The sequence below is a fragment of the Wolffia australiana genome, chromosome 10, assembly GCF_029677425.1.
Source record: "Wolffia australiana isolate 7733 chromosome 10, ASM2967742v1".
Classification (NCBI taxonomy): Eukaryota; Viridiplantae; Streptophyta; class Magnoliopsida; order Alismatales; family Araceae; genus Wolffia; species Wolffia australiana.
In genome coordinates this window covers 9122177-9137872 of record NC_135844.1, presented here as the reverse complement: position 1 = coordinate 9137872, position 15696 = coordinate 9122177, and the positions used below count along the sequence as shown (strand labels likewise).

General features: G+C 38.7%; 1 protein-coding gene across 1 annotated transcript; it reads left to right on the top strand.

Annotated features, from left to right (window-relative positions):
- Window positions 1-6310, top strand: LOC144708530 (ruBisCO large subunit-binding protein subunit alpha-like). Its single transcript, XM_078581903.1, has 9 exons — window positions 1-157; window positions 337-508; window positions 2321-2442; window positions 2548-2755; window positions 3389-3534; window positions 3605-3911; window positions 4923-5173; window positions 5601-5801; window positions 5890-6310. The coding sequence occupies exons 1-9, from the start codon at window positions 92-94 to the stop codon at window positions 6175-6177; spliced, it is 1761 nt and encodes a 586-aa protein (XP_078438029.1). The 5' UTR covers window positions 1-91; the 3' UTR covers window positions 6178-6310.
- Window positions 6311-15696: the final 9386 nt, after the last annotated feature.

Genomic DNA, 15696 nt, shown 5'->3' with positions numbered 1-15696 from the left:
ATATTCAAAGGTTTTAAGGCTTTCTCTTCTAAGCAGGAAGTAAGATTTTGTGGAGTGTCGTCGACCTCCGCTTAAACCCTGCCGGAGAGCGATGAACAGTCTTCCTCTTCACTCTTCTCCTCCGTCTCGACTCCATCGGTCACTCCCCTTTCCGCCGGTCAGTCTATCTTCTTCTTCTTCTTCTTCTTCTTCTTCTTCTTCTCACTGTTCTTGGTTTTCATCCTCTAATTTTGTATTTCAGTTTTTTTTATCACCATTATCATCTTCTTCGGCTAGTGCTGAAGATTTCGCTTGAAGGGTCTGATTTGCGGAGTTTGATTTGCTATTTGGATGTAGATTAATGGGTGTTCGTGTCCAACGAGGCTGACGAGGGGATTTGGACGTCGACGTACTCTGATTGTGAAGGCGGGGGCGAAGAGGATATCCTTCGGCAAGGATTGCCGTAGAACGCTTCTGTCTGGCATTGACAAGCTTGCAGATGCGGTTGCCGTAACTCTGGGCCCCAAAGGTATGCGAGGGGAGATTATAGTTCTGGTGTCTTGGTTTTTTCTGTTTTTTTTTGTTTACGGAATTCAACTATTCTGGTCTCTGTGTTTTCTTGGTTTTTTTACTTTTTTTTTCTCGTAAAAAATTGAACTATTCTGGTGTCTTGGTTTTCTTGTTTTTTTTTTGGTTTTTTTTCTGCTTAAAGGATTGAATTATGCCTAGAGTGCAGTATTTTCGTGGTATTCATAGACTTTTCATTATTTTTGGGTAGAATTATGGCTATAATTTTTTCTCAATCCATCAGGGATAGTGGATGTCTTAGGAATTAAGGCTTCTATGATTTTTCTTCTCTATGAATTGAGATGAACCTTGATGTTTAAGCAAGTCCCTTTTTACCCCGAAGGTATAAAATATTTTGCCTGGTTGAATATTTGAAGTGATACTGGTGGACTTCCAATGGTTTTCGATTAGAAATGCTGGTAATGGATACTGTTTCAATCCATCATAGGCGTTTAGTCTTTAATAAATTAGGGTCTCATTAACTTACCTCTAAGTGTCAGCATGAGTTTTTTTTTGTTTTATTCGGGCGAAACACTTTCTCATTGTCTCTTTTTAGGCCCCACGTTATGAACCATGATCTCCCATTGAAATCTTCTGGTGATATTTGTGGTCTTACCATGATTTTTTGGCATAAATCTGGGGCGAGGTTATGTTCCAACTAATTTGGGCCATTTGTATTTTTCTGTAAATTGGAAAATTGTGAGGTTATTTACTCCCTCTGAATTTAAGTATACCTCGAAGTGCCGGCCACCATCATTCTATAATCGTATACATCAAAACAGTTCCTTTTTCACTTTCTGGGGATATCGTGTTTTCTTGTAAATCAAGGTGTGAACTATTGTCTCTGGTTGAAATCCTCTGGTGATTTGGTGTGCGTCTGATGATTATTTGACATTAAATCTGTTGCAAGATTCTGTCTGAATCCATTGCGGTCATTTATTTTGTAAATTGAGGAAATTCTGAAGTTATTTGTTCCTCACGAGCTAGATGTATTTTTTGCTGTTAGCATGTCATCTTTTCAATGTTGTGTAAATCAGTATCTGTTAATCGTGTTAATCAAAATTATATTTTTTTGTATTGTGAATCAAAAATACTTTAATTTTTTGCTTTACGCTGAAGGCATGAATTTTCCATATTTTAATGCATACTTTCCTTTATTTTTGGGCAGAAATTATGTTGCTTGCCTGTCTTTCAATCCATCATTTCCATATTTTATTTCATAAAATTAGGCTTCATAAGCAATTTATTCCTTCTTGGAGCGTCAGCATGACACCACTCTGATATCGTGTAAATCTGAAATGATTTTCTTTTACTATCTCTGGGCTAACTAATTTCCTATTCTCTGGTATTGTGTAAACCTAAAACGAGTTAATATTATTCTCTTTAAGCTATCTAATTTCTCACTCTCCTTTTTGCACCGAATGTATGAACTGTTATCTCTGGTTGTAATATTATGGTGCCATTATTGGACTTGATTCTTTGGAAGAAATTTCTGGCGCTTAATTGTGTTTTAATCCTTAAATGCAATTTTCCTTCACATTCTATTGCTTTTGCGTAACTATTATATTGTTGCTTTTGCTTTTCCTTTTGCGTTCCTTAATCACAAGTCATTTTTTTTAGTTTTTTGGTCACAGATTTGATTCCGTTGGTATGGATTTTTCAAAAATTTTTTATGGTTAAATCTGCAGTTCGACGTAGAAAAATCTAAATAAGAATTATGTTTATATGTTTTCTAAAGAATCAACACCCTACTTATCTAGATATTTATTTTCAGGAAGGAATGTTGTTCTGGATGAAGCAGATGTGCCCAAGGTGATAAATGATGGGGTCTCCATTGCCAGAGCAATTTCCTTGTCCGATCCTGTTCAGAACGCTGGAGTCTCGCTTCTTCAAGAGGTTACTTGTTGGTATATATTACTTGGTTAAAATTGTATTTTCCTCATTTTTCTACAGTTCTTCCTCCCTCTTTTCTACTAACCGTTTATGAGTAATCTGTTTTAGGTAGCGAGTCGGACAAATGATGTGGCTGGTGACGGCACTTCAACAGCAATTGTCTTGTCTAGGGAGATGATAAGGCTTGGCCTGTTAGCAGTGGACTCTGGAGCAAACCCTGTTGCTCTGAAAAGAGGAATTGATAAAGCTGTTTCAGAGCTTGTAAAGCGCCTCAAGAATATGTGCACACCTATCAATGGATCATCTGATATAAAAGGTAAATATAGAGCTTATTTTTCTATATTAAAGGTTTTTTATGCCCTTTGTTGGGAGAGATGTTTTTGCGAAAAAGAGTGATGGACATAACTGCTAGTTGGAAAATTCTGATGATTCAGGAACTGTAAATCTATCTCCTATATCCAATACAATCCTCGAACCACTTATCAGGGTTATCTTCATCATTTTACAACGCTTATCAAGATCTTAACTCGTTAGATTATAGAGAAGATTTAATTCTTTCTTTGCAAAAGTTAATGGACCCTCTTCTCAAACAGTCACTCATCGTTCTTGTTTTAATTACCTCCAAATGAGCTGATTGCCGGAGTGATTGCCAACATCCTGCCTAAAACTCGAATGCCTTGTGCACGTGCGTGGTGAAATATGTTAATAAATAAAGTAGCACATTTGCCATCAGGTATAGATTCTAGCACGGCAGTAAGCAACATTTACCGTTTATCGAGACCTATTACTTCCTAATTTATGCCTCTCTTTTTAACTGTCATTATAAGTATATCTAGATTGGGCTAAGCTTGAAGATGAAGGGCACTGCTCCATGCCTCGGTTTCTATTCTATGATGTTCTGTCTCTTGAATAGAACACTTCCAGAATCACATTTTTGGTGTTATTTTAGCTATAGCATCGATTTCTGCTGGGAACGACGACTTTGTTGGTGAGCTGATTGCCAAAGCAATTGATCAGATTGGCCCAGATGGAGTAATCATGATTGAATCATCACCAACATCAGAAACCACGATTGAGATCCAAGAAGGAATGAGGGTAACGTCTCCAGATTCCATAACATACAAAAAAGATACTTTTTTCTGATAAATTTTTGGATCCTCTACAGATTGACAAGGGCTACATGTCACCACATTTCATAACAAACCAAGAAAGAGCCACCGTAGAGTTTCAAGATGCCAAGGTGCTGGTTACTGATCAGAAAATTGGGAATGTGAAGCAACTTGTGCCACTTCTGGAGAAGTCTTCACAGTTGGGTGCTCAGCTACTGATAATTGCTGAAGACATTTCCAGTGATGTATTGACTACTCTGGTTACGAACAAACTACGCGGTGTTCTTAATGTTGCAGTCATAAAATGCCCTGGTTTTGGAGAAGGAAAGAAAGCCCTCCTCCAAGATATTGCTCTCATGACAGGCAAGTCTTAAAAGCTTTGTCTTTCTTTTCCACAGATTACTTGTGAATCTTCACAGATAGGTCTTAACTTTGTTGTTTTCTGTGTGCTTTAATTGTGTCAATTTCACGAATAATACATGGATAAAAACCTAGGAGAAATCTTAGAAATATTTTAATTTTAGTCCTGAGATCTTTAGAGATTTTGTTCATTTTCCTTTTTATGCTTATAATTAGCTTGTTATTTTATTTACATTTCTTTCTTTTGGTTTTTTGTAAGTGGGCCGCGTGTTACAAGTGGCTGACATGACTTGTTTTACTTTGTGCCAGTGGACCACACGATACGTGGCCCACGGGTGTTATGCGGGTCCTGGTCATACCTTTGTAAGCTTGTATTTAACCAGCTGATTCGAGATTGAAAGGTAGGATTTTCTTTTTGTTTCTTTTATCTGCCCAACCCTAACAGGACAGGCGGCGGCGACTGCAAACTAGGAGGAAATATCTATCTAATTTTACTGATGAAACTTTTGACTAGTTGGAGGAGAGAGATAGGAGGCAAGGCGACACGAGGAGCCCACTGTACTGGGAGCAGGGGGAATGAAACCCTAAAAATGCACGAGAAGTTCTCAATGTCATTCAAGTTCTGTCTACCTTAGACGGGCAGCTAGAGTATTTAGGGTGTGACCATTTAACCCTGCAGTCTAACTGTTGTCGTTCTAGGGCTCTTTAAATCTTTGAACCCCTATCCTGCTGCTACTATCTTGATGTGAAATATTGCAAGGCCTGCCTGAAGCCCTGTAGAAATTGAATTACTCGAAAGAAGGGCAATATTCAAAGAGTAAAGTTTATGGTTTTTCTAGGTCCTTATCTTCCTTAGAGAAGCTCCTCTGAGAACCAGAGTCTTTTCCCTGAATATGCAACCATCAGGTTCTACTAGCACACTTTCATCTTACAGGCAGGCTTATAACCAGATAACACGATTTAATGAAATATTATCGGTTACTTATGCCTTTGTATCATGTTCCTGATGAACAGGGGCAGATTTTCTAGCCGGTGATTTAGGTTTGACTCTAGAGGGTGCTACCTCTGATCAGCTTGGCTTGGCCCGGAAGATAACCGTCACAAGCAATTACACGACTATAGTTGCAGACCCTTCCATGAAGGCAGAAATTCAAGCTAGAATTGCTCAAATAAAGAAGGATTTATCAGAAACCGACAGCGCTTACCACTCTAGAAAGCTTTCTGAAAGAATTGCCAAGCTTTCAGGCGGAGTTGCGGTGATCAAGGTGCAGAAAAGTCTTCTTTTCCCTCATAATCTGCGTAATGTTCTAAATTCCAATATCTCTGCTCTGATATACTAACCCGTATAACCCCTCCTTCTCAAGATCATCTGTCTTTATAAATTTTGGGTCCCAAAATCCTCTCTTTTCCCCAACATATATCTCAACTCCTAGATCCCATTACTTTTCCGTGAAGTAAATTCTTTCAACTTCTCCCTCTGAATCTTTACATCCCTCAATTTCTCCCGCAAGTTTTGCCTCAATATTTTCTACCTCCCTCCCAAGATAGGAAAATGTTTAGTTCCACAGTGGAAGAAAACCTAATTCACCTTTTTCGGTTTTTTTGGAAGCTTCAATACCCAAAATTCATTTTTTTTTATGGCTTGAAGCTCTGTTCATTTGCTTATCCGTATTTTCCGACTGCTGGATTCAGGTTGGAGCATCGACTGAGGCAGAGTACGAGGACCGAAAGCTCAGAATTGAGGACGCGAAGAACGCTACCTTTGCTGCCATCGAAGAAGGAATAGCGCCGGGTGGGGGAGCAACCTATGTCCACCTCTCACAGCAGATTCCATCCATCAAGGAATCCATCAAAGATCCAGAGGAGCAAATCGGCGCCGACATCGTGGCGAAGGCAAAACTCAATTTAAAAATGCTAATACCAATAAAATAGAAACAGATCAAACTTGCCAATTTGAACCTTGACTTATTGAATTCTTCAGGCTCTCCTTGCGCCGGCATCTTTGATCGCATCGAATGCAGGAGCTGAGGGAAGCGCAGTGGTGGATAAGATCTTGTCCAGGGAGTGGCAAGTTGGATACAATGCCATGACCGCACAGTTCGAAGACCTTCTCATTGCTGGTGTCATAGATCCTTGCAAGGTCTCGCGGTGCGCACTCCAGAATGCGGCTTCGATCGCTGGGATTGTCCTCACAACCCAGGCCGTGATGGTAGAGAAGATAAACAAGCCCAAGCCCCCCGTTCCTCTTGTTCCTGGTATAACCCCATAGTGTGGGCATAAATGATCATACAATTCCCAGCCAAAACAATTGGTTGGAATTCTACTTGGGCATGGGAAGTTGGGGCATATACATGTAAAAGCTTGATCCAGAATAAAGATTGTGGGTATGATTTTCTTTCGTACATTGTTTGAATGTTAGAGTGGGTCTTGTACTTATGGCAGGACGCAGTCCGGTTTTAGCAATAACCTAAACCTAGACCTGAAGTTCGAATGACAGTGAGACAGGGAGCAACAGCAGGAGAAAATGAGAGAGGGAGAGGGGCAAAATGAGGGAGTAATAGAGGGAGAGTGTGATATGTAGAGGGGGAGAGTGAGAGAATGTGAAAGGGAGACAGGAATAGAGGGAGAGAATGAGATTGTGAGAGTAGAAAGTGGTAATGTGAGAAGGAATGAAGGGGCGAGAGAGGGAGAGTGTGAAACAGGGAGGGAGTGAGAGAGTGGGAGAGAGAGAGAGGGGAGAGCATTAGAGAGAGTGAGAATGAGAGAGTGGTAAGAATTTGAAGACCTAGAGACTGAGAAATAAAGTGAGAAGAGAGAGAATGTGAGAGGGAGAGAGTGTGAGTCTAAGAATGAATGATATGAGTGAGAGAGTGAGAGGGAGATAATTAGAGAGTGAGGGAGAAAGTGTGACTGTGAGAATGAACAGAAGAGCAACAAAGAGAGATAGATCATCGGAGAGAGAGGAAAACTGCGGGAGAGTGAGAGATAGGTATACAGAGAGAGAGAGAGCAAAAAGGAGGTAGAAAGAGAGATAGATCCACAAGGAGAGAGAGAGTTAGAGAGAAAAACAGAGGGATCAAGAGAGGTATAGAGAGAGAGGAAGACAGAAGCCTCACCAAGTTGGGGTGCAGTGGTGGCCGAGCGATGAGTGTTCATTGCAACAATGTCGGCAGTGATGGCACAGGGATTCCTTTCCCAGTATCAATAATATTATAAATGTATTTTATTTTAATAAGATATACTTATTTACATTTTGTCTTTGGTCTTGATCGACAAGCACTGGACTAAACGTTAGGTGAGCCCTAAAAATCCTGACTGACAGTCCACTTTGGTCCGGTTTGAATAAACTTCGTTCAGACCATGGCCTTCTTTAGTTGTAGTTGACCTTCTGGTAACAAAATGGTTCGGAATATTATCTGCTGTGAGGATCCTAGCTAAGGTTCATGTGGGAATTGTGGGCTCAATACGTCACCAATGGTATGCCACCCACAATGGGTGTGCATAGAGTGCATGCACATGCAGGTCTGCATTGGGGTGGTGATGCTCAACCTGGTCCATGATGATAGCATATGTGGTGTTCGTGTGGATCATTTGTGCAGCAATTGTTGACCCCTCTTGTGTGTGTGAAAATATTATGAAGGGAAACTGATGGAGCGTGCCAGCCCACACCATCGGTGATGTTTTCAGAACCATCATCGTCATTGTCGACGGCCCTGCCGGTTCACGTTCAGCCCGACCAGCACGCTGAGGCGAAGGTGAAGACACCCGGGTTCAAAGACCCTGGGTAAAGCACTTCCGTGTATTCGATTGTTTTAATTTTTGTTGGCACGTGCTTGTTATGATTCATCATTTTTACTGTGTTCGTCGTGTTCGCATTCATCATGTTCGTATTCGTGTTCATCTTGTCTCGTATTGTTTTCATGTCACCTTGTATGTGTCATAGTGTTGTTTCTTTATTTTGGTTTTACAGGGGGCCCCCATGTATAAGGGTCCCCCCATGTAAGACCCCTTTGTAAGGGCCCATCATGACCCCTTTATAAGGGCATGGTGGCACCCTATCTAGTTAGACTTGGGATTTTCTTTGTGTTGTGATATCGTGCAAACCCTAGGTCTCATGAGGGGAGAAGAAGAGAGAGGAGGAAGAGGGAAGAAGAAGAGAGAGAAGAAGAGAGGAAGGAAGAAGAAGGGAAGGGCAAGCGAAGAAGAAGCCCTCCTGCCAAGGCCGCCGTGCCACCCTCCGGCTATCGTGATGCACGCGTGCGTTCAGTCAACGTCACATTCCACGACCCGCACTGCGCCGCCTGCACCGTGCGAGCTGCCAGCGCCGATCGGGTGCGGGCCCGATACGGCCATTAGCGACGCCGGACGCGCTCACCACCTGTGCATCAGCGACGCCAATTCACCATTGGTCGTGCGTTGCATCGTGCACGCCCCCTGCTCATGCATGCAACCCACTGTTTGACGTGCAGCCCACATGCCGCGACCTTCAGCCGCTCGCGCCCGTACCCGTGTCACGCTCCGCATCGCTCGCCGCCGCTGCTGCCACCGCTCGAGGCCGCCGCTACCCATGCACGCCACTTGCGTTGCACCGCGCTGTTGTCTCCGTCGTGTGTGTCGTGCCCGCCGACCATCCCGCCCCATCCAAGCTCTGTGCTACCGACGACACTGTTCGCGGCGCCCCGCACGGCGCCGACGAGCGCCGCCACCACACTTTGTGTGCACCAATCCGCTACTTGGTCGCGCCGCTGAGTTCTGCCATTTGCCGTGCTGTCCTGCCATTGCCCTCCCTTGTTCCTCTCCCCCCCCCGCCTTCGCTCTTCGACTCATGCTCCAGCGCTGCGCCCCACTGCCTGTCATGCTCGTGGCACGCCTCTGTGATAGGCCTAAAATTGATGTGTAATTACGTCGTTGTTTGAGCTTTTAAAGTTATGCAATAAAATTTATAATAACCCTTAATCACTAAATATTGTGTATAGAGCAAGCAAGGGATCGAGGGATCGAACCACAGGGAGGCACTAAGCAAGAATTTTTATCCAATTTTAAATAATTTAATTCAAGAATGAACTAAATTTGCACTTAATAAACTTTAATTATGTTTATAATTAATCAAAATTAAGTAGAAACTTAATTTTGATTTTAATATATTTTCAAGACACTCAATATAGGATAATTTTAATTATAATATCAGATTAATTCGGATTACTAATTTCCCAATTATGATACAATTTTAATACAATTTTATGTATTAAAATTGGGAATTAATAATCAAGAAAGGGATTTTGAAATTGGACTTAAAGATGGATGAATTTTTGGATGAAATTTTATATTTAGATTTTTTATATATTGAATTAAATTTCCAAACAATCAATTTCTAAATCTAGTGAGATAAACTAGACAAATTAACCTAGAGAGAGAAAGTAGAAGAATTTGGGGAAAAGTGAAATTCAACCCTAATCAATGTAGAACTAAAGATTAAAAATCATATCTTGTATCAAAATCAAAATGCAATGCTAATTTCATTTCAAAAAAATTTCAAGGGCATGTACATTTTGCCCATGCCATGGCGTTTTAGAATCTTTCAACAAGAAGTTCAAAATACAAATTAGAAACTTACAACTTTTAATGATGAATCAGGATATATCGATTTCCAAAGCAACTCCTGTGTCCTTCTTGGCCAAATCCTCGAGGAGAGCTTCAAAAATAAAATTTTGCCTTCTTCCCTACGTCTATTTAAAAATGCAACTGTATGGATCGTCGAGGGAAAAAAGACAAACATATCCTCAAAATTTCAGCTCAATCATACAGCTAGATCTCAAGATATCACCATTTTACTAGCGTTAATCTCAACTGTTGGATCATTTTATTATTTAAGAAACACAGATTTTTCTTATTGGATGACACCTCTTTTTCGTTGTTTTCACTGCCTTGGATCTCGTTCTGACACGTGTTTGAGCGCTTCCACAGGCCCAATCATTGAAAAAATGATGCTCCATTTAAATAGTTAAGAAAATGCCACGTCGCCCTCATTAGCGCCCTTTTGAATAAAAATAATAATAAAGAGGTAAGCTTACTACAATCTTTTAATACGTGCAGTGTCGATTTCCGTGTGCATTTAATGCACACGAAAAATCCCTGCGCGTGTATTAAAAAATGAGTCCTTTGATTTGTATAAATGCACGCGTGTCAGTAGCCGCGTGCAATCAATGCACGTAGCTACCCAACTGAGCGTAGGAGGAATAATCGTATGTCATAAATGCACGCGGAGATTGATTCTCCGCGTGCATTTATTACACGAAAATAATCAATAAAAAAATGAGTACCTTTTTTTTCTCGCCGACCGCGCCCATTGTAATTTCTGAAACTATCATTTGCTCATTATGGCATCGCGCTTTGCGATGCCATAATTATCCAATAACGCTATAGAATTTTAATTCATCCACTCATTCGCCCAAATTTTGGGCGAGTGACGTGGATGCCACGTGGGATATATATAATGCTTTTAAAATGATAAATAAATAATATATATATATATTCTTTAAATTCGTAAACTCATTTCATGGCTTAATAATTGTCAAAAAATTATAAAAAAATATGGAAAAATTCCATAAAATTAAAAAGATCCTTACCAACCATTAGCCAAGTATTTTAAAACCTGTAAAAATCTTTATCCAATGTAAAGAGGTTAAATACAATGTAAAAAAATACTAAAAATTTAAAACAATAATAAAATCAAGGTGTAAGATATTTATCTCCATTTATATATGATAACATGCAAATATGGCCATGAAGACACATAAATTTAATGTAATATTCATCAATTAAACATTATAATTTTTAAGTTATCACTCCGCCATACCTGCCCGCGGCCATTGCACCGAAGACATAATGACGATGAATGACACCACAGATAAGGTACGCCGTTGGCTTTGCTCATCATTTATATTATCTTCTTCAGTATATTTTCAGCTGCACTCCAGCACCCTTGGGTTAGATCAGGTGAGAGTTCATATTTGGAAAACTACAACTTGAGTGAGTTCTTAGGAATGGGTTGATCCCGTCCATTACATGTGAGCGCCTACAGAACTATTATGTTCCGCGCCGTCGTCGCCATCGTCGCTCTGACGAGAGTCATAAGATCACCGTCACCGTCAGCGGTCACCCCCTCTGGAGCTTGGAGCTTGGCGAAACCCCACGAGTCGGGGCCTGCATATACATCCACCTAGGACCACTACATCACATAGTTCATCACCGTAGGAAATTTATCTGTTGGACGATGTCACCGATGACGTCTGACATCAGAAGCCTAGTCTCTAGCAGAAAAATCATGATTTGTATTTAGGGCTGAGATCAGAGGCACACGGTGTGGCAGTTAGTGTAGGTGCACAATGCATCTTACTCCAAGTGGATGGGATCAGTTGTTTGGCTCCGAATAAAAGGGGGAAATCCAGTTAGGGCTCACATGTTATTATTGTTATTATCATCTCATTTATCCATTGTCTTAAAAATAAACATTATCATTACAATGATAATGTGTAAACAACATCAGTTAGGATGAAAATTTCTGAATAATGATATACAATATCTAAATGATACTGATAATAGTAGCATTGGTGATGCAACTGATGTCATTATAAAGTTACAATAAGTTTAAAATTTTAATCAATAGTATTTTTTTAAAAAATATTTTTATTTTTTAGGAAAATAAAATAAAATGACTCAACAGAGACTAAATATTTCAAATGCAATTCTTACTCAGCAGTATTGATCACTGAAATAATTCCTCAATAATCCCTAACTGTCAATTTGCCACTCATTCAAAGGGAGACCAAGAGATCTTGATTTTGAAGAGGGAGAGGGAGAGAGAGATAATTAATAGTATAATGCTTTAGAGTTTATGATTAAGACTTATCATGGGGGCTGGACGCAAAAGGGACAAGCTATTATTTCAATTTCAGTCCCAATTTTGGCATTATACCCTTAACACTTATAAGTGTCAATGTCATTGTTAATGATCCTAAATAATTATAAGTATACTGTATAATGCTATCGATAACATCATGTGTTACTTATGGTATAGGATGATGATAATGTTGAACATTGTCACTATAAGTCATATTTTACATGTGATGCATTTTTATCATCGTAATTTCTGATGGAAAATCCTTGCATATTACATGTTGGGAGTATGTAGCTCTGTCTCCCTGATAACACATTGTTATACCATATAATTACATCACAAAAGTAGTATACATGTAGGTAATTACCGATTTAATATGTGCATTATCATATGTTTTGATCGTGGAACATGCATTTTGAGTGTATGTCCTAATTACTATAATTTTATTTGAATGTGGTTTATACTAATACAATTGAATTCTTAGAACTCAAGTGGATTATTTTCCAATGATATTTTGAATTCAATGACACGAAGGAATTGGCTATTGAGCTTATCAATTGATGATGCAAATGGAGGAAATACCCAATATTTGAGTTTCCACCAAGGCCTAAGGGGTCAAGGAAGGATATGATCCCATAGAAAAACTCCTGTTAGATTTTTTAGAAAAATATTTATGTTTTCCCTGGCCAAAGAGTCCCCAATTTCTCCTAAAAAGGAGGTGCAAAAGTCAACATAAAGCAAGCTTGATTTTGTAATGATTTAGGATGAGAGATAGGGTTGCATTTTGGAGCCGTGTAAGCCCAATAAATAAACCCTCTGTTGTTTCCTCTCCCCTCAATTTTGGAGATATTCTCAGAACTTGTTGGCTGAATGAACCAGTTCTATGATGAGGCCAGCAAGATGTTTTTAAAATATATATTTTTTGAATCCTTTCTGCTCAAGCACCCTTTCTTGTTTGATGTAAGGTGTCCAGTCAGAGTGGTAGATACAGACTTATGTGAGTGGTTCTTGTAAATAATCACTAGTATTTCACTTCATACACCTATTAAAATATCAACAAAATCCTCTTACCTCCTATTATTCCAGTATTTTTCACATCCCTATGTCATTTCTGTGTTGGGCATTCATCAACCCTTCTTTAAGCAAAACTATGCTCTCACTTCTCCATATCCTCCTCTAATCATTTACATCAAGAAACTTAACTAAACCTTTCATCTCTATCCATAGCATTTTTTAAAACTTCACGCAATTTTAAAACATGTCATCAGTCTTGTTGCATACCCGCCCTCTTCGTGTCCATCTCTTAAACCCTATCCTCAACTTCCTTGCCTATGCTCAGATCAGATTTCAATTTCTCACTCCTTGAGGGTGGAACACTTGTTTTTCATATATGTTGAGTTCTAAAAATCATTTTCATTTGCAAAATATCATTGCATTAGTTATGAGTCTGTTATTAATCATTTAACATAATACAATAAACAGTTCTTGTGTATGGCAGATTTTATAAATACAAATTTTCAGAAGGTGCTACAACAAAACTGTCACACAGACCTATAGCAAAAGCAAATTACCCCCAGCTTCACTAGGCGAACCATGGAGGAATTGTTGTGCCAACTAGCAACAAATCAGCAACCACCGAACACGTCATTTTAGCAACATTCATCTCACCAAGCTATAGAGTATTAGAGTTAACACACATCTCATTCTACACTCCTATCTCCAATGTGGTTGCCCAAAAGGCATTTCAAACTCTGTAATTTAACTGTCATATCAATGGGAAAAATGTAAACCCTATTTTTGGCCTTATCACTATCAAAATAAGATGTAAAGGAGAATGCATGTATGTTGATGGTTGACTGACTGGTCAGTCAAACCAAACTGACACAAAAAAAAAACAATAGTTATAATTTTAAATCCACATCACTCGTGCTTTGTCATGATTGAGAGCATAGAACAAAATTTGTCAATACAATTTGTGCCAAAACTATATGATCCGTTTGGATGTAAATATGAAATTTGGAGTAAATTTAAGGGGTTATATTAAAAGCTAGCTGCAATATCAAACTGAAATCTTCATATGCATACCAAATTATGATGGGGGGAACAAAAATTATTCCCCTCAATTTGATAAATCCACTGGTTTCCTTTGATCAATCCACCTGCGAGATGGACTCAACATAAAGGGAAAAATGGAATTGTACCCTGATTTTGGCAACAAAATGTCTGCTTCTTTGGAACCTGCATGAACAAAATGACATGTTCCTACGGGTAACAGAACGTATGCTAATGCTTATGCATACCCACCGCACAAGCATGAGGTTCACTGATACAGTAAACATCATGATATGTGTAGTAAATGCACATTGCATGGAATGATGTAATGAATAATACATGTTGACTGAATAAAAAATATGTGAACTTTTAAAAAGAATACATAAATTATTCACTCTTAAAACACTATGTCAACTCTGAAAACTTAAATGTGATAAATGAAATCTCCAACATAGATAGTAAAGAAAATGAAACTAAAAGGAAGATTATATAGTTGGATGGCAATAACTAAAGGAAAACGTAATAAAAAATTCCTTCATTCAGTTTAATAAAAATTGAAAGTATTGGCTGAAAAAATTTTAAAAATTATTCTAGAAATACAAAATACAAACAAACATGAGCCCACGATGGCAATTTTTGGTATTCACCCTCTTCCACATATTTAACATTGTGTTTTGAGCCTCATTCTCCTCGTGAAGCAAGAAATTTGTTCTCACTAACATAGAATTTTTATTTCCCTTCAATGAATCTCAATTAAATGTTATGACGGACCTTCCAAATGAGAACACAACTAAAACGCTGCAGTCGTGTTACAATTAGACATGGTTGTTCTGTTCTCTTCTTTTGAAACAAACAAAAAATTTGCACAAAAGAACCGCGCAGGGTATTGTTCTTTGTTCTGTTCTTTTTTTGTGTGAAAATTTGAACAGCTTTTTGCACATCTAGAACAATTTGAACAAAATTTGCACAATTCGAAAAAAAATTGCACAATTTGTAAAAATTGCACAAATTGCTATAAATTTGCATAGAATTTGCACAATTCACACAAATTCGCAGAAAAAAAAATGTTTAGAGTATTTTTTTCTTACCAAGTGTGGATGTATTATTAAAGAAATAATCTTAGTTATTCAAATGATCCTAATAATAAGATTAAGTTAAGGCGATTCTTGAAAATGAAGAAAGGAAATCACCGAGCTGCCGAGGGAGAGAGGAAATCCCTGAGGAACTGAGGAAGAGAGGAAACAGCTGAGCTGTCGAGGGAGAGAGGAAATCGTCGAGGAACTGGGGAAGAAAGGAAATTGCTGAGCGAGAGAGGAACCGTTGAGGGAGAGCATCCTTCGAAAGTTCAAAACCAAACAAAGTAACAATTGTGTATATATTTTATATGTTTTTAAAGAATACACATATGTATAATAATAAACATATGTTTATTCTTTAAAAACGGATAAATGTTTTTGCACAAATCGAAAAATTTGAACCGCACACGGGTGTGTGCGATGATCTGTGCGAATTTGTTGATGTTCTGTTCAGAAAACCTAACAGAATGAACAAATCGCACAGATTCGCACATAATGAACCGAACAACCATGTCTAGTTACAATCAATGTTTTTTAGGGAAATGATACTGGCTGGACTTTTTCCATCAAGATAGGGAATTGATGATGATGAAATCATTGTTGAAGTATTCTTCTACTTCATTAACAGACACGACTTTTGCTCAGTTTTCAGATTTCCTCATGAGCCTACTACGACAATAGTGTTTATTTTTGGATTTCTATGGCAATAGTGTTTAGTGTTTATTATTTCATGGTGATGTATTTTCCTAGATCATCCCATGCA